Consider the following 20,356-nt stretch of genomic DNA (forward strand, 5'->3'; position numbering starts at 1 on the left):
AATATATCTTATTCAACATATGATCTACAACTTGATATGCTTCAGCAAGGTTTACTGAAATGTTTAAAACATTAGTATTTGTGTGTGTGTGTGCGTGTGTGTGTGTGTGTGTTTGTTTGTGTGTGTGTGTGTGTGTGTCAAAGCATCATTTTATACGTTTTGGAGGAACTCAAGTCATTATACTTAAAAATGACTAAGGCATCACACGTAATATGTATAATTAATGGATATTACACCCGATCTTATTTACACCGTGCCCACTAAACTTAGCTAATATCCTAGTGACATAAGATCAAGCCCCTCATTGTTCTGCTACATTCAACTATATTGTAGCATTGTGGAACCAAACCTTGCACTCTCTTACTGGCTTCCCAGTTAAGAAAAGGTTGTTTGGCCCATAAGAATAGCCAGTACTCTTTGGCCCTAAGCCTAACTAATTAGTTTTGAATGTAACTACAATTCTTTTGAAGAGATGTTCACCCACTAGGAAGATCCCTTTAAAAGCATCCTGGGGGCAGAAGTAAGACTGCAATGAGCTGCACGGTGGTTAGGGAGGGGCTCAGGTTACCCCAGGCTGCCACGAGCCATGATCTACTGGACAGCCAGTCTCCAGCCCCCAGTTCCAGCAGCAAACCAGCACTGCTGGATAGGAGTTGCTGACACCGCCGCAGAGAATGTGCCCTGCTCATGAAACTCAACACGCAACTAATGGTTACAAATGTGTTTTCAAAGAGAAAATGCATCTCCCAGTACACTATGTGCTGACTGACTGGATGTTCCCTGTCAAATGCATTTGTATATATGTGGATATATAGGAAGGTGGAATTTTATGGAGATTATTTATTGTTATTCACATTAAAAGAAGACATTGCAATTCTTAAGGCCTGGCCTCCACACAATGCAATTACCACATTCTCGGTAGCAAGTAATTTTTAAAAATGCTTCACTGCAGACCACTTTGTGCTAAAATTCCATTCCACCTGCTACAGGTTTGTCCTTTTTGTTTCTAAATTCCCAATGTACATATGAACGTGAAAAAGTGAAATATAAACAAAACACAAGGCCAGGTCCTGAATAATAATTCAAAATCATAATTCAAATTATGCAATAATTCAATAATATCATAATTCAAATTATGTAAGATAGTGAGCAGGTAGGTAGAAGAGAAACACATTGTTTCACTTGAAAATGCCTGGGTCCCCACTCACAACTCAGAATCAGTCACACAAACAAATACTCTGTTTTTTTTTAGAATCACAGCAATCAAGAATACAATGTAGCAGTTATAATACAAACATATTCTTGTCTCAAAGCTATTGCAACTTCTGCTATTGATGATTTAATGTTCAGCTTTGAAGAAGTACATCAGAAGCCTCGGGACAAGGTATGTTTACATGAAATTGTTGCAAATGCCTTGGCGTGTTTTACAGAGTGAAATTTCAAACCACATTAAATTAACATGCTGCTTATTTCACCTCAGACAAATTGCATTACTTTCATGCTGAGCAATCAGGACTGTCTAATTAGTTATCCCTTGGTAGACCCTAAGACGCATAGCTGCAGGGAGTCCAGTCAGTAAGTAGTTTTAGTCTGAAGTGAAAGATAATCTTTCCGTGAACCCATCACTGAAAGACACTTAATCTCTTAAAGAAAAGCTAAAACACCCCTGTGTCCTCTCAGGTGAAAATGTGCCACAGACAGATTTTACACTTGTGGTCAAAAGATTGTATAATTCCAGAACTTTAATGCAAAACAGGCAACCTGCAAAACAGTTATTTATGTACTGAATTCAACATGTCATGGGCTGGATAGGTTGAGCTAAGATGCATGATAGACTTACAAAAGTTTGCTGTCCTGTAGTATAAAAGTCACAAAGTAAAGACACTGTTGATTTCATTATATAACGTATAATATTGATTAAAATTCACACGGGTTGGTCTTATATACTATATGAAAATATTCTGCAGTATCAAATATATCACCTGTATTATAATTTTACTTAAGACATTATGATAGCTTTTGACTTTAGATTATACTAGTTTTGAATTCGCGTTAATGGACAAAATGCTATTTATATTTACAGATTAAGCTACAATGGTTTGCAAAACGGTATTCATACTCTATGAAGTGTACTGGATAGTGGGAGGGTGTCAGCCAGCTACTATAATGGAAATGGTATTCTGACACTGAGAAATTCCTACTAAGGTCACAGCAGCACTCAGGGCAAACATAAACCACTTTTTGTGGTTTGAGTAAATGTGCATCATAGCATGGGAGAGCATAACGTAGCCCATTCTAATTGTCCTGTAACAGGCTCTTCTAGAGCCAAATTGTCTGCCACACTTTAGGGCTGAAAATGAGACCCTGAGCGCCCGCCTCTCTGCAGCTGCGGTTTGCTGTTTGCTGGGTATTTTAAAGAATATCAAGCCCGGCCATTTTGAACAGTGTTCAAATTTATCTTTACTTTGAAACAAAATATGATCATTTAAACTAAATATGGCAAGCCATTTCCAGACAAAAATCTAGAGCAACCATTTCTGATATTTCAACTCCAGCTCTTTATAATGTCCAGATTAGATTAAAATATCTCTCTCTCTCTCTCTCTCTCTCTATATATATATATATATATATTTTTTTTTTTTTTCCCAGAATATAATAAAAAGGTCCAACACAAAGCAAGTTCTTGTCATGTTTTTATTTCTGTCCTATAAACATTGCATCTTTACTTTAAAGGCAAATAAATAAATAAATAAATCGACCCACTTTCCCCTGTGAATGCAGTTAATGACTGTGCTGCTAAAAACAGTGATATTTTCTCAACAGCAGCTTTCCAGATCATTTTAATGCAAACGTCACAGTTCTAATGCTTTGCCGAAAACTTAATTTTCTAATTTGTAGGAAGACAAGATGGCAGGAAACAAGGCAATTTGCCATTCAGCGCACAACAAAACCTCAGCCTCTCTCTCCCTAGCTTATGAGTGGTAATTATCCCTAAAAAGGATGCCATTTTATATTAAGATGAAGCTGCATCAAAATGAGAGAGGCTGCCTCATTACAAGTAATTATCAGAGAATTAGAAACATCATTTAACTAAACGAGAAAATAATGTCCAGGATATTGAAGAAGCTGCCTGCACTTCTGCCGACTGCTGCAAGTCCCATTACAAAAATTGTAGCTCTTTAATAGAATAATTGCGAGCTTTATCTTCTCTGGGTCTTATTGTGAAGTGCTCAGAAGTGGGGAGAAAGGGAAGACTTTAAACAACTGAAAACAACTGTCGCAAAAGTGCTTAGACATTTGTACATAGAAGCCCAGTCGCATCCCCTCTTACAGTGGGAAGAGAAGAGATAGCCACGAGTCTCAAAAGGAAAATGTGTATTAATTACTCCTCCAAACAGAGATGACAGTCATTAAGTCTGTGAATTAGTATTGTGGTGAACGTAAGCATATAATATATCATGGAAAAGTGCTAAAATGTATTCACATGCAGATGAAACATTGTATCTTGGCATTTTATCTTACTTCAATGAAATTCATAGCTACTTTTAGTGGTGGTTGCATTTCAGTAAACACTGCAAAGCAAATACAAAAGCTATAGCAATAAATGATAAATAATACACATAGTGCTGGAAATGTAATTGCTTAAGATCCCAAATTAGGCTTAAAGTAAAAAATATTCCATATAGGCTTACTCAGGGGCGTTGCTAGAGATTTTGGGCCCCATGAAAGCATATCATATTAGGCCCCCCAGTCCAAACCAATCCAGTTATTTTCCTAATTTTTTAGGGCCCCTATCACTCAGGGGCCCTTGGAATCATCCTAGCTTTCCTCCCCCTTATGGCGCCCCTGGGCTTACTACAAAACATTTAACACGGATCTATTGGTACACGTATTATTTTTGCCATTTATACACCTTTCTAAAGACATTTTCGCAATTTAAAAGGATAATTTCTCCATTTCCCTTCATAGACTTCAGTTATATTTCTAATGAACATCATTGTATTGTGTTTTGATTTTTTTTTTGAAAGATGGATTATTAACATATCTTGAACTTCAATGTTTGTTTCGATGACATTTATTTGATGACATTTATTCCAACATTTCTTAATTTTGACTCATTTTCATATAAACCCAGTTAAGTTTGCCACACATGATTTGCGGTAAAGAGATCTAAAGACATTGTTTGTAGTGCAGAAAAAATATGAAACCGCAACAACTTCACTGACATTTTACTTCCCCATTTCTCAGGTGCCATCTTAGGTTAGCAGACAATCACAGTATAAAATGAAAGACATAATAGTAGAACAGTATATAGAGAGTATTCTTGCTTGGATCTTATATACTGTGAACTGCCAGTGGGATGCAGGATTTGAAATAAAACTAACAAACACAATTTAATAAACAATGCATTACTATATTAACTGTAATAATGAACTGAAGCCAAGACAGAAATCTGTCTGTCTGATCTTTTCTTCACTATGCTTACTACACCGATATATATTGGCAAAACACATAGTCACAGTGCCAAATGCATAAAAACATATATCCATGCTTGTTCAATTGCTTATACGCACCGGATTGGCAATGAAAATGTCCAGAAAATTTCTATTTACAAAAATAAAATGGGGGCTTTCCCTTCCCGTTCTCCATTTACTGGTGATAAAAAACAGAATCATGAAACATCTCTCCTGATGCAATGGAGCTTTTTAACCATTACTCAATAAACGGAGGGGTATATTGTTAACAAAAGACAAGGCAGCACGAAAACCTTGTTACATTTCCCTCAAATTCATTTAAAGGCAGAAACGGGTCCATGGAGTTGCCTGTCTTAATGCATTGCGATTGCTTTAAAGCTATTGTCTGATACTGATTCATAGCTCTGCATCTTGTCACTGTTACCTACACACTTTTCCCCATCCATTGCTTGTTTTATCAGAAGTTTTATACAGTTGTTAAATCACAGTATTGACCACCAAAGCCAGTACTTTTCGTTCTAGACTAAACTATAGGGACTATTAGCAATATCAGGCATATTATTTAATGCATGAAATATTCATTGTAAAGTAAACCTAATTAAGATATACTACCATTACCCTGATTAGGATAAGTGGTAAGAGGATGGATGGATGGATGGATGAATGGATGAATGGAACCCAAAAAGGCCTCTTTCATTCAGGGGAAATTTGCATGAATAGATCAGTATGAATTGATATACTGTAATTGCCAAACTGGAAAACAAAAAAGTCTCAAAGTTAAACTACCCAATGTTTTGAAACTACTAAAATCAAGATATTAGTTTATGCAAATATGTACACTGGGGAAATGCAATAAATATTAAGGACTTCATCGAACTCAGGGGAAATGTTGAGGCATACAGAAGCAAGAATATATTGCTCAACATACAAGGTCTCTTTGAATAAAAAAGTAACTACTCAAAGTACAATGCATAGAGATGAGGAAAAAGGTTGAGGCTAGTCAAAGTCAATTAACACATTTTGGTACCAAGCCATGAGTCATAAATAATATGCAATGAACACTTGAATGAAGTCTTAATGATTATATCATTAATAAATGCAATGATAAAGCAGTTCCTGTCCAAGCTGGTTTAAGGACTTTCTTAAATTCCAGTTTAGATGGCCAGGCACCCAACAGACCTTCACATATACCAACAGGCTATCTTACCAACATGTTAGTTCTTGAGACTAGGAACTTAACACCGGCATATTTAGTAATATACCGTTAAGGCTACAGTTTTGGAACGTGTGCCATCATTATATAAGCTACGCGTCCACAGCTTATATATTTATGCTGGCGAAGCAGAAATTCACGCATCATCCGCACATAACCGTACTGCTGCATAAATGAGCAAAACCGCAATTCTAATATCACAGCAGCTCTGGAAATAAGAGCAATATTTAGATTACCTACAAAGTTCACATTTGCTTTCAGAGCTCGTCAGGAGCACATGCCGATCAATTACAGGTTTAATGCAATGGCTGTAAAATTAAATTCCTGGATTTACAGCACTCTACAGGAAAGAGCAATGCATGTATATCATTTGATGATATGAAATAAACATACATCTGTATATGAAGTTTTTACATTATGATTGTCATTAAAATCTTAACCATGTGACCTGGTATGTAGTTGCATTATAACTAGATGGATTTCTTGGCAACTGTTAATTACCTACATCTGCTTGTGAACGTAAATGTGACAGAATGAAAAGCTGAAAGAAAACATATCCATTCTGTGTTAGACTGGCATCCCATTCCAGGCATCCCCTGCCTTTTGCCCTGCATTTCCTCATACAGGATCTGGTCTCAGTGCAACCTTGTACTGGAAGTGGTTATATGGAAGATAGACAGACGGACGGAAAACATGTGAACAGATGTTTCCAATCTGTCAGACTTCAACCAAATGGCAATAACGCAAAGCATAAGATTGCATGAGTCCCCAGTTATTTGGGCTTAGTCACAACATCTGTGACCTGATGGAAGACGATCTCCAGGGTGGCTGACGTTGTCCTCTATGCAGAAGGAGGCAATGACCAGCATTGAGCCATCATCATTGAAGACCAGGGCCATAGTGCTGGTAGGGTACTGCTCTAATTGACACAGGCATTTCTTGTCAAAAGGCCCCCAAAATCATTAGAGTACCCACGTTAAAGATGTAATCAATACTCTCACTGAGTAATTTCAGCCTTCTTCTTTGGAACATATGTCTCATAATCCTAGAGCTTTCTAGGGTTTCTAGCACCCAATTCTTATACCTTACTGCAGTAATATATCTTCTAGTCTCAAAAGCATAATAGTAGTCTATATACCATTTTACCCTGCGACATGTTTGTCACAGTGTGTAAGTATAACATGATAGACATCCACTCAGTCAGTTGGTGAAAATTCATTTACTTCTTCGGTACTTTCCTACAGGGGGGCAGATACCCAGTGACGAATCTTATGATGGAATTTAAAATAAAGCCATGAAACTATGTTGAATCCAAGGAGAAACAAAATTACAAGGCACCAAAGACATCTTGTAAAAGGTCCTAAACTGTTAAATAGGTTAAATGATAAGTGTAATTAACAGAATAAGATGCAGATAATGTTGCCAACATAGTCTGATCAGTTTCTTACCTGCTTACCAGAAAAGGCAATAATGCAGTGTGTGGTAGTTCAAACTGTATTTTCTTCTCAGTTGTACATAACTCAATACAATGATGTTCAACAATCAACCTGTCTCCTTTCACAAAGTGAGTAAAGTTTAAAAATCAGTACAATCTTCTCCATCATTTTCAAAATACTCCTTCCGCCTAAAAACTCATACTTGAGATGTTTCCCCCACAATGGAGAAAAAACACCTGCGCATCAGTGACATGAGTTTATGGCGTCTATTATTTTTTCCATAAAGTACACTTGCTTTTCACTTACCCGTGGATTTGATTAATACTAAAGCACAACACGGCATCCCAACAAATCTTCAATGCAATGCCAGCCACTGTCTTTTTCAGTTCAGCCACTTCAAATCATTTTGACGGCCCCCACTATTAAAATTTGTAATTCATACCTGCCATTTAGGCAATACATAATACTCACTATTCTTTATAAACACCAGTTGTTGGCCAGGGATTACGTTCCACGTGCCATCATCTTGTGTTCTAAATCAGAAACCCAGGCTGACAGGTCATGCAGATCCTCATAACCCTACAATGTGCAAACATCCATCCCAAAGAGTATTACGGAGACTGATGACATAATGGCCAAAACTGATGGCGTAATGACCGCTGTGGAACTAATAAACAGCTTCATTCACAGAAGCTGTTCTACGCTCGCCTATCTGTCACAAATTCATCCCTGTACCTTGACGGTGCCAAAGTTGCCCATAAATCACTGCCGTTATCTAATGCAATCCATTTACAGGGAGCACAGCACTGTTGCTGAAATTGGGTCAAGAACAATCTGTGGAGCTGAAAGCCTTTTAAGCTATGAAGCCATGTGTAATGTAGCCATTTGCACAGAGACAAAAGCTGAGCGTTCTCCTTTGGCAGGTAAGGAAGAACAAATGACTCACCGATGACAAAGATTTCCGAAGCAGTTTTATTTAGGAAGAATCTATTTTACAGTCACCTTGTTGACAGGCAAATGGAAGTCAAAAAATTAAGTTAGGGAACGGTTTCCATTCAGAGCAACTGCTCATAAAATGTTCCCGTTTTCACTCTGAAAAACACATTCTGTTATAGTTCCTAGTAGTGACAAGCAACCAGTTTCCAGCGATATACCTTCTAGCACAATTCTACAGAGGGGGCAAGTCAATAGCATATTTCTACACTACAAGCCCATTTTAGCTCATCTTCTTACGCATTGTTTAGTCAAATGATGACGTTAAAACAAACATCAAGGACAACATAAATTAAACTATCAAACAGCACGATTTTAAACAATGCCAATAGAAAGAAGCATGAAGATTTCACTATGAGTATTCTCTACACTGATAATACATAAAAAAAAATTCACCAACTTGACACAGAGAATAACAGTTTTAATAAAGTACAGAGAGAAACAAGTGTCAGTTGAGTCATGCCTGCTAATATTTCAATTAAAGAAACTATTCATTTACACAAACACACACACATACAGGATTGTTTGCCCTACTTAAAACTACATAAAATGCATCTTGAAAAATGTGCATATACTTTAACTACAATCAAGACTTCAAGACTTTTTATTGTCATTGTACAGTTGCCTGGACAACAAAATTAGCTGATTAATCTAGGGTTAATGTGGATTTCACAAAGTTTGCTTAGCTAAGTTCATCTTGCAGGTTAGCCAGCCTGCTCAGTGTGTGTTAATCTAGCAGCATCAGAGGCCCTTGGGTCCCAGAGTCAAACTGACCTGTGAGAGATTCCATTTACCGTGAGAATGACACTGGGCAGTACTTTATACCCCAGAAATGAGCAGAGTATCCATCTACAGTTGACTTGCAAGAATGGGACAAAGCATCTGCTCCACTGCCGTTGGTTTACGCTGCACTTTTTAAAATGTAAATCTACAGGGAAAAAAATTACCAAAACAGATGAATCACATTCTTCATTAGGTTATTATAGAAACTTCAAAATAAGATGTTGATAGCAAGCATTACCACCAGAATGAAAAATAGAACAAAAATGCTGTCCAATCATTAACAATTAGAAATTAAGGTCAAATATTACAAACATTTAACATTTATACACTAAGTGTCCCTTGCAGTACAATTCTAGTGCATGTTTTTGCTCTTATGCTGGAAATCGTAGTTTTCATCTTCCTCACATTGTGCATTAAGATACAAGTGATTCCAATTGTTTAATTTGTTAATGACCATCTCAGACAATGAGGCTAGCATGAACTGATGAAATCACCCAAATACTCATTTTGCGATACTGTATAGCAAATAAAACAAACAAATCTAAGGGATCTACCCAGACTATACCAAAGACCTGTGTAATTACGGTTTTCTTAATTATCTGGTTAGACTCGCTTACTTATGTTATGGTGATTAGATACACCTGATATGGGAATGGGAATATAGTGGTTTTGGACGGGCAACCGTTTTGTCTTTAGAAAATGTGAAATGATAGGCCAGGAATACAATATTGATGTCAGGACACTGTAGCTAAAGAGGGGTTGGTCTGTTTTGGGGACCACGGGAGGGAAAAAAGAGTAACCTGACCAAACTGGTGCACCTAGAGATAATGTGAGATCTATGCGGTCAGTGCTGGGACCGGAGGTCAAAGGCAGCCCAACATGCTACTCTACTGATCGTGGCACATATTACAGCTATTTAATGTTTGAATTTAAAAGTTTAGTTACCAAAACTATATTTCAGCTTCAATTCATTCGATCCTGTTACCTGAAAACGAGAGAGATTTTGGTATGTATTTACATAGCCGAGACACACGCAGTATAGACCAAAAGTATTAAGACTATTTGTGCATCACTTGCTCGTAAAATCATAAAGTCTGAGATGTTAACAACGTTGACTAGACAGCAGCGATAATTTGGAGACGGCGTGTTACACTTTAGTGTCCCCAATGCATTCTGCAGGAATAAAATCCATCCAGTCGAACTGTTAAAAATGCAAACTCAACGTAAATTTGTGCATCTAGTATTGCATTATACGATTCCCCGCACTGTCGAAACAGACCACAGCTCTAACACACTCACGTTCTCCAAATAAACAGCACTGTAGGCGAAAAACAACCTTACAGAGGAAGCCATAAAGCTCTACCAACGGTGTATTTACTGCCACCCCTAACCGCCCCCCCCCCCTCAGCTATTTACATCTGCTGCATTACTAAAACCACAAGACAAACAGATGAAATATAAAAATCCGATAAAATAAATGTCTGACACAAGCAATTCTGGTAAATATAATTAACCGTCCTACTCCCAGCATGCTTTTCTCTGACCAGGAAGTTACAGACACAGCGACAGAGTCGCTATAATATGATGATAAAGAAAGAAAGACAAAAACCAAACAGATCGCCTATTCAATAGTAATGATTCTCATTCCTTCTGCTCCCGCAAATTTCCCCCAGTGTCGCCACTCATCATTTTGGGCTTTACTGTATAACTTCCTTTAACACTGAAGCATTTCCGATGTCAGTGTATCCGTCATGTGACACGAGGGGCGCAGTTTTCAGTCGTAGGGATTTAAAACCCGTCTTTTCCTCTCTGCCTTTCGTGTGTGCGTATATACAGGTGGGCGATGGTGCGGCTGGTACTGTTGCTCGTTACCTCCGGGGCTGATGGGTGGGGATTTGTATCTTCCCTTCCCCGTATGGCTTTCCTCCCAAGACATGTCAGGCGAGGTGGCATCTCTAAATTGCCCGTATACTGTGTGACTGGGGGTGTGTATGTGCCCTGTGGTGCGCTGACACCCCTCCCTGGGTGTACCTGAGCTCCATCACGAAACTAAGATAAACACTCGTGATATTGATTTATATATATATATAGGCCCATGCATACTTTTCAAATAGCCTACTTAAAATAGAACTTGTTGTTTGCATTCCACCTCAACTTAATTTCAGCTATAACATTAATTGCATAGTATAGAAAACCTTGTTATTTTGTTAGTTGTGTTCTATTTTATGTTACAGTGTAATTTAATCTGTGTACTTGTTTCCGGGCTATCGCTAATGTTTGTTTTAAAGCGACGATTGCTGATATAAACGAACATTAATAATGCCAAGTATCTTATTCAGTATGTGCTGTTCTGTGTTGTGGGAGAAATACTGTATTCTGGGCTTTAGCTCCAAGTGATCAGACCTAACAACACCCATGGATGGATGGATGGAAGGATGGATGGACGGACAGATAGATAGATAGATAGATAGATAGATAGATAGATAGATAGATAGATAGATAGAAAAATAGATATGTTGATTGATTGATGTGTGTGTGCATGTGTTTCACAAAACCACATATCCTCACCTGGCCCTGAGTATTTTATTATTATTATTCAAACAGACATGTTATAATGATGTTTGACATCTAAAGTGTGATTTTTAAAAATCAGGAAATTATATGTTTATTCATTCAATACTTTAGCCACGTAAGGGAAAGATTCTGTCTTCTGTCTAAAGTGTTGGCCTGTCTGTGTTAAATCGTGCGGATAATTTCAAAAATAAATTAAAGATATTTCTAAGGTATGTAGGCCCATTCCTCAGTGATCATTGTTAATGCGTCAAACAAGTGTTAAACCACAAGAAAAAGGCATGGCTGGAATGAAAGGATTTTATTGAGTTAAAGATGGGGAGTTTGTAAGGTGTAACTGTTGGAAATGTAGAGACCATACCTATTTTTATTTTTATTAGTATAGTCATTTTGCCTTCACATAGATTACGAAGAACGGTCTCAAAATTGATGTTCTTTCTTTTTAGGATGGCTGAATTTTGTTGCTGGTTTTTGCAAGTATTAAATTAGGCCTATTATTTTGACAAGTTAAATTAGTAATTCTTTATAGGCTTATAACACGTAAAATTCAGCAAAAGTGAAGACTAACACCAAATTAAAGAGTACAAAATAATATATACACATTGTGTATTTAATATATATATATATGTATATATTCAGAGATATATAATACTTCCCTTATGTTGTAACATAATATAAATATACATAGATTATGCCAAACAAAATTATGCATGTTCCTTTTAAACCTTTGTACATTTATGCTGACGTCATCATGAAGTCAATATTCAATCTTGTTATAAAGATTGTATAGCGGTAGCGCCGGTAAATTGCTGCCAGGATAATACAGAGGCGTTGGAAAGGCGATAGATCTCGGGACTGGCACCCGCAACAATGAATTGTCTCTAAACACAAGGGGCATCCCAACTAAAGTCTGTGCTGAGGCGTGTGCTATGTTCGCCGCTTCCAGTTCGGCCGAGAGCTGCCTTTTCCATTTGTTTCTTCTGTTTTGAAACCATGTTTTCACCTGAGTTTCAGTCAGTTGGAGACTCGAAGCCAAACAGGCTCGTTCGGAGCTGCTCAGATATCGTTTCATGTCAAATGTCGACTCGAGCTGGTACACTTGGCTCCGTGAGAATACTGTGCGCGTTTTCTTCTTCGCAGAATTACTCTGTTTTTCTGCTCCATCTCTTTGCCTCTCCTCGGAAATTGGTGACATTTGGTTACACGGTCTTTCTTGCTCCTCTTCCTCTTTGTAATCCTGTGGAGGCTGCAGACGTTCTTTCCCACCTTCCGCGAGAGTAATTCCTTTTCTGGCATCTAAAATAAAAACAAGTAATCCGCGAATTATTAATGATTAAAGTATGATAGGTAGGTTTTGTACAGCCAATAGTGAAATATTGAGACGACACACAATATAACACTGACCTACAATGTTTAGTGATGCAATTTAATAATAGGCCATTGTTTTTGTTGTTATCATCATGTTGAAGCAGTAACATGCATTTATGTGCAATGATATAGTATATTGTACGTTCTGTTCTAGCTATTGTAATATAATAAGGGCAACGTGTAACAAAATATAAATGTTATGTAGGCTAAGTGAATTGTAAAATGTTTTCAGATGTCTAAACACTGATTTATTTATCCGCTGGCCTCAGTAAATGCAATATTAAATTCTAACGCTTTATTGGATACTTTGTACAAGAGGTAATTAAATTTTAGCTTTGAGTGTGTGATAGACTGTTGAAAGGTTAAAAGTACCCAGCGGAAAAAAAACAATGTATAATAGGACTAACAGGCGTATGATACTAATTATAATAAGGTTACGGTGTGCGGTCAATTGAGAAAATGTAACACATTTATTCTAAAAGCCTGTTTAATCAATTAACGGACTCAACTGAATTTGCAATAAGAGGAAATTAATTTAATTGACGTTTCATGCGTTCTCTGACGACTCAAATAAGATACAGAGCACTTTAAATGTATAACAGCAATTTTTCAAAAAGCCTCCTGGAAATACTAATTAAACAACAACCGTAATATAGAAATATTACCTTAATATTAACTTATACTTACTTAGACAAGAAAAGTTAAGTGGCTTGTGCTGGTTGCAAGAGTTACTGTTGCCGGACCCAGAGCAAAAGCACTCGGCAGAATCTTCGCCGCTGCATTCGCCCTCGGACGACACGGACAGCGGGCGCTTCCTCTGCAGCCCTCCATGGAAGTTCTCCTTCGCACCTGATCGCGCACCGTCAGATCTGGTGCCTAGGATCGATTGAATAGTAAAGCTGGAGATTGGGACCGGCGAGCATTTGCTATCGTTGTCTTCTGTTGTGTTCATTCTGGATTCATAACACCGAAGCCGAAGAAAGTTTTATTTGCATATGCTTCTCCCTGCTTGTAGCTAATTTAGAAGTATATAAAATGACCATACCATAAGTACTAAAATGTTCTGGAGAAACGCCAGAAGGGAAAAATGTTTTGGAATGCTCCTTTCATAACGTTTGTTGAAAGTTTTGTAGTTGTTTTTCTCGGAGCCCACGGTGCACGAATGTATTTCTGCCTGCTTCCACGCTCTCTCGACTAAAGCCAGTATTGTGGCGTCGCTTCATTTGCATGTAGGTAAGATCCTCCTGAGCCAATCACAGTCCTAACTTGAACCCCGGAAATTTCAAACTTGAAAAGACAGGGGATAGAAAGCCACTGGTAGAAAAATATTCAAGAATAGGTTTAGACAAGTGTACGGGGTTAATTTGAATGGGCAAAATAATAGTCTACTTATAAAAATATGCAGGTCCATGATGCAACTGGCGTGTTTGGAATATTTTAAAATCCAATAATTATTAAGCAGCATCGGCAGTATATAGTGAAATAAATCAGGTTGTAAAATGCATATAGTATTATAGATTCAGCCCCTTCATATATATATATGTGTGTGTGTGTATGTATATGTATGTATGTCTCAATACGACTTTGTGGTGTGTCGAGACAGTATACGAGCATATGTATTCTTTAATGAACTTCAACATTTTGTCCCAGTCGGCTAAAGTATGTAGCACAACTGAAGAAAAAAAAAAAGAATCAAATTTCTTCCGGCTGCAGGTACAAATAATTTGCAAAATTAAAAATCTATCCAGTTCTTTTCAAGCCCTATATACATCTCAATAAACGCGTTTGTAAATGGATTGTTGGATGTGTATCGCATGATAAAACATTATTCCCTATATGAAAATAAACATTAATTTAGCTTAACATATTACATTCTTGATCCCTCCGTAATAAAACCATATAATACCTGGCGCATATTAAGTTTTTATTTTATTCAGTAGTTAAATGGGTTTTAACTACTAATCTAACACGATTTGTTATGAAAGATCTTCTCGTCTTTTAATTTACATTTTGTTTTTTTACTTATTAGTTTGCCAATTTTTTTTATTGGAATCCTTTTGTATTCTTGGAATTCATAGTCCCATCGTTATGAAAAGTTTTCTAAGAAAGCCTAATGTTGAAAAATTGGCAAAATGCAACTCCACCCATCAGCATTCCGAAAAAGTCACGTTCATGAAGCACGTCTATTACCTCCAATTAAGAACTAATTTTATCATTACAAGAGTAATGTATTTTCTCCACAGACACATGGTGGCAGCCCTGCTAATTGATTGACTAATTGATTGGTTAGGGGCGTGTCTATTCCCACCCCTTTTCATGTCTGGGGGGCAGGTGCAGCGTGGGGTGGGCACTTGTAATATATTATCACTTTTACTTCTTCCCATAGAAACTAGCGCATATAATAAATATTCAGCACGGTGTCGGCATTTTAACTCATAACTTTCAGATGTGCTTAAAATAGTATGACCGTAACCTCGCATGAAATTATATTTAAATAATTAGCGTGGAACACGCAACGTATCAAGACTAAAAAATACGTCTTTTGTTTACTCACGATTTACTATTATGAGCATTCTGAAACATCTCGGGCTACGTTTGGTGTAAAAAATGCCTGAGTTGAACAATTGAGTCAATATATTTTCAAACTAAGTAATTTAATAAGAACAGCGAGTTAAATGACAGTGTTTTGGAGATTTTTATGATACCCAAAAGGCTATAAGGTACTGCATAAAACTTTTAGCTAATGCCATAGTATTTAATTATGCATGAGGGGAAAACACATTTCAAAATTGCACTTTACACACGACTTTATCTCGTGAATGCCAGATCAGGACTGACTTCTTTTTGCGCATATTGCAGGTCCGTATTAGTTTACGACTTAATGAAACTCGTAGAAGACATGATTCTGGCTAAAAAAAAAATAGCTTACCTATTCGTGTTCATCAATGATAAGACATTAATTTCAATGTTTCTTATTAGACGACGGATACATTTATATAAAAAAGAGTCTTGGAATCAAACTTAGGCCTATATTAAAATGACGTATTCCGTTAATGGGTATGTGAAGACTTAAAGCTTAGATAGTTACACGAGAAACCCGTAAAAATGTTTGGTTCAAATGGCACGAGTCCAGGAAAGGGCCGCAAGCAAAGAAAGCAAAAACCCGGCCGCGTCGGGCAGGGCAGCGCCCTGGAGGTGTACAATTTATGTAATCTGTGGCTTGAAATGAATTGGGTAATTTATTGGAAAACAGAAAGTCAAGAAGATTGGATCAGTATAGTCTATCCAAAGGCCCCTATCCATCAAGTTCCAATTAACAACCTAACCATTGAGCTTTAATGGGTTTCCAATCTACTGCTCTGATAGACTCATCAATTCCTCGGGGGGAAATTAAGAAAATCGACCGCCCCATGGCGTTACGGTGTCATTCTTCTCTGCAACTATATGTCAAATTAAAAACACAATTAAAATTTAAACTGTTTCAATCAGAGCGTGCCCTGCAACCTATGTTTCACTTAATAGAACTTTGATGAAAATCTGATGCTCGTATTCAATCACTATCGCAAAAGGCTAAAGGTTCTCCTCAAAAGAAGATTTCAATTTTCAAAAACACCGAAAAATCCTGTACACAGCAGGATGTTAATCGGGCATTCTGTATCCAAAGAACTTATTGTAAGGCGTTAAACAAAATTTATTAAAGGAGGTGCGGATGTACGCAAATATCGTATTGCTTTACTTAAGAAAAATATCGACTTAGCAACAAAAAACGAAAAGCGTTCTGCATATTATCGTCTCTCTTTAAGTATTTTGAATATGATCAGATTTATACCGATGTCTTAACGCCTCGGAAATTTGTTGCCTTTTGTCACAGTCTGATTGTGGAAGAATATCTGTAGAGATCATTTAATTAGTAGAAACATTTGTCTGCACAAAATTGAAACGGATTTCCCAGACGTTTGACCAGTAACCTCCCTGTAATATAATTCAGTGGGGTACAAAATCATTGTTCTTTTTCATGTATACCAATTTCATAGTTTAACAAAAATTAATAAGCAGGACTACAAACTTCACACCATGCTGCATTAAAAAAGACATTCTCTTTTATTAAAATGGTGATTTTTTTTTTTACTATAGAGAAAATTCAATAACGAGTGACAGTATAGCACTGTTTGTTCGCATCTGTGACAGGGAATGGAAATCAAAGAGTTAAAAAGAAATTACTTAAGCTGTTGCCCACTTGAACCACAAATAACTGGCACTATAATTTATAATGGGATCTGTTAAAATCAGGCACTCAACTTTCCATTTTAATGTAATACGCAAAGCAGCCGCTGGTCACGTCCGATGTCTCGTTCTCTTTAGTCGTCTCCTCAGTCTTTTTTTACATGAAGTTGTCATACAGATGGGAATTATCGAGTGCCGCATTTTTCCAGCTTTCTGCGAGCAAATCTAGGTCATCGATGCTACCAAAACTTTACAGGGACAATGACCTTTATTTGAAACAATATTTTACAGATGTTTTTCGATCAATACTATTTGTGGAATGATGCTATACCGAACTATTAATGCTCTTTAATGGGCTCATGTTGAGTTTGCATCCTAGATAAGTCAATACGTAAGTGATTGTGGCGATATTGGAATGTTCATGTTCTTTGGCAGTACTGCACTGCGTCTCTCTCTCTCTCTCTCTCTCTCTCTCTGTCTCTCTCTCTCTCACACACACTCACACACACACACACACACACACAGCGGCTCGCTTCCTTTCTCCCTCCCCCCTCCCTCTGCATCTATTTATGTGTGTATCTATCTAGTTTCGGTATTTTCTAAGCATGTCAAAGCAGTTGGGTATCGAATCTCTTAGCCAACAGTCATTTTGCATGCGACGTCAACTGACTTTTCTCTTTATGCGTTTGTTTGTTGTTGATTTTTACAGTAAAAATATTCATGATTGTTTTATCATGAAAATTGAATTGTCATTATTATTTCACAATATGTGCAAGTATAGTTTAGTCGATTGAATATCCCGCTTCCTGAAACACAGTTAACATTGAAAAGTAAAATGAAGCAACAGCAACAACAATCCTTCTTCTTCTTCTTCTTCTTCATCGTCATCATCATCACCATCACCATCATCCTCTTCTTCATCTGCTACTTTTAGTACTACTACTACTATTACTACCATGCAGGGGTGACGCTAGAGATATTGGGCTTCATAAAAGCATATCAACCCAAACCAATCCAGTTATATTCCAAAATGTTTAGGGGCGTGCCTGACTAATACTACTATACTACTACTACTACTGTGACCCCTGTACTACTACTACTACTACTACTACTACTACTGCGACCACTGTACTACTACTACTACGACTTGCACTACGTCTACTACTGGCACTACATCTACCGCTACTATTAATAATAATGCACTTCATATACTTAATATGTGAATTATTATTAAGATACAAAACAACTTTTAGAGCATGGCAGGAATGATAGTAAAGAACCTCATGTTTTGCTTGCTAACACACGAGCATACATGTATCGATAACCATAAATATATGTAACATATATACATACATACCCAGAAAGGCCTATATAACTTTTCTCGGATCTGCAATTAGTCTGGTCAAAAGTTTCAACTGTCATATGCATGTGATATATGATATATTGTATACGAAGAATAAATATAGTACAGTAAATACTGACATAAATTTTTCGATAACTTTATTAAAAATATTTCAAAATCTAAAGATAAAATAGCAAGTTGAAATATGATTAGATACTAAAATAATATTTATTTATGAGATTTCTAAATAATTGACTGAAATATAGGCTATGGGTTCTCCGTTAAATCGAGACTCAGACAGGCCATCAAAAATTAGATCAAATGTGTTAAAAGTTGATGAAATATGTTCGGTTTAATAGTTTTAATTTGTAAATGGTCTCACGTTTAAATTTTGCTTTAGTGAGTGTAAGTTGGCGGTGCTCAACAAGTAAAACATTGCGCCTCCAAATCGGCAGCTCGTATCGCGTAAATTGTAAACCGCTTTGGATAAAAAACATCCCTTAAATTAATTTAACGTGCAAACTAAGAACCTTCGAGATACGAACTCATTTTCCTAAAAAATAGAATTAAGACCACGGTGAAAGAGTGTTATAGGCTACTAACGGAAATTATTCCATGTGGCATCCCGCTATAATCGATCATTAGTTCAGCTAATTAGGCTGTTTCATCAGTGTTGTTCATATGTGACACACTATCCAAACGGTGGCCGTGCTTATTATGTTTGAATTATATTTTAATATTTTGTATACATCACTCTAAGAAAGTAATGATAATAGCAGGACACTTCCTGATCCCTCATCCTAATACATAGGCCTACACTCAAACAAAATGCTGCCGCTCTTAAACTGCCGCAAGATCACAACAATTATTCCATTTGTTTGGCTAAATCATTTTTATGAAAAATAATGCTCTAAAGGGTAAATGGTTGACGGTGCTAAATGCAGCTGTTCCCCATTAGCTTACGAACGAACTAAATAGCCGAGATGGCCTAATGGCACTACTGAAAACAAAAAGCGCGCCGAGCTTACGTTGATTAATCATGCCACTGACGATTTACTTTTTTAATAAGAGTTTACCTGGTGACATTGTTGATCCTAAACCATTTAATAAGCCTAAATCTTTCACTATCAATATTTAGGGGTAATGTGGATGGCAGAAATAAATATGCTTAAAATTAATTTGAATTAATTCTTGTTTATTTAACATAGTGTTAATAAAACATCCAGCAAGATACTCAATGTTAAATTATGCCAACATCATATTTAGACAGTTATATATTACATATGTGAATATTAATATCAAACATATTAACATTAATTATTGAATAGTACTTATTAGATATTGCAACTGCTTGATTGGCGAAACTGACCTTTTCTAATAACATAAACACATGAAGCGCACGAATAGATGTACGCCAGAATAAAATTTAAAGTATAAAATCGACTGCAAATAACTAGTGAGAAAAAATCTTACTAAATCCCTCAGTGTCTTATTAATAAACTCTAATATCTGTGCATAAACGTAACTCAGAAAGAATGTAATACACCGTTGTTCTCTAACGACGTTAATTTTAACTGTGAAAAAATTCGCGTGGAAGACCATTGGAGGACCAGTGTCTCCATTCAGAAAAACTACATTTTTCATTTCATTTTTAATTGTCTTATTTTTTTTATTTTTATCATTTTTTTTACTTCAAGTTACTGCCAGTTTAGTTTACTGCCGAGTTATTTAATTTAAAAGGTTTGTCGAAAAAGGAAGGTAAAAAAACGGAAATCTTTGCCAAATAAGTCATATTTTGGGCATAAGTTCAGTTTCTATATACATAAATATCGAAAGTTCAATAGCTCAAACTATACTTGAAACCTTACATGCAGATTGTCCTGCTACGCATGAAGTAACAACAGTTAGTAGTAAACAAACGAAGAAAAGAAAGATAGAATCCACAGCTAAA

General features: G+C 36.6%; 1 protein-coding gene across 1 annotated transcript; it reads right to left on the reverse strand.

The window, feature by feature from the left end:
• Positions 1–12,006: 12,006 nt before the first annotated feature.
• LOC111859554 (homeobox protein HMX2-like) lies at positions 12,007–14,018 on the reverse strand. The gene is made up of 2 exons (XM_023842328.2): positions 13,527–14,018; positions 12,007–12,767 (listed from the first exon to the last, which is right to left on the reverse strand). The coding sequence occupies exons 1-2, from the start codon at positions 13,789–13,791 to the stop codon at positions 12,229–12,231; spliced, it is 804 nt and encodes a 267-aa protein (XP_023698096.1). The 5' UTR covers positions 13,792–14,018; the 3' UTR covers positions 12,007–12,228.
• Positions 14,019–20,356: the final 6,338 nt, after the last annotated feature.

This window comes from Paramormyrops kingsleyae, chromosome 3 (genome assembly GCF_048594095.1).
Source record: "Paramormyrops kingsleyae isolate MSU_618 chromosome 3, PKINGS_0.4, whole genome shotgun sequence".
Lineage (NCBI taxonomy): Eukaryota > Metazoa > Chordata > Actinopteri > Osteoglossiformes > Mormyridae > Paramormyrops > Paramormyrops kingsleyae.

Bases quoted from the DNA above. Each gene is read 5' to 3' on its own strand.
- LOC111859554 (XM_023842328.2), bottom strand. From the start codon at position 13,791: ATGAACACAACAGAAGACAACGATAGCAAATGCTCGCCGGTCCCAATC. The intron at 12,768-13,526 runs GTAAGTATAAGT...TTTTTATTTTAG, and splicing joins ACTTAACTTTTCTTGTCTAA to ATGCCAGAAAAGGAATTACT.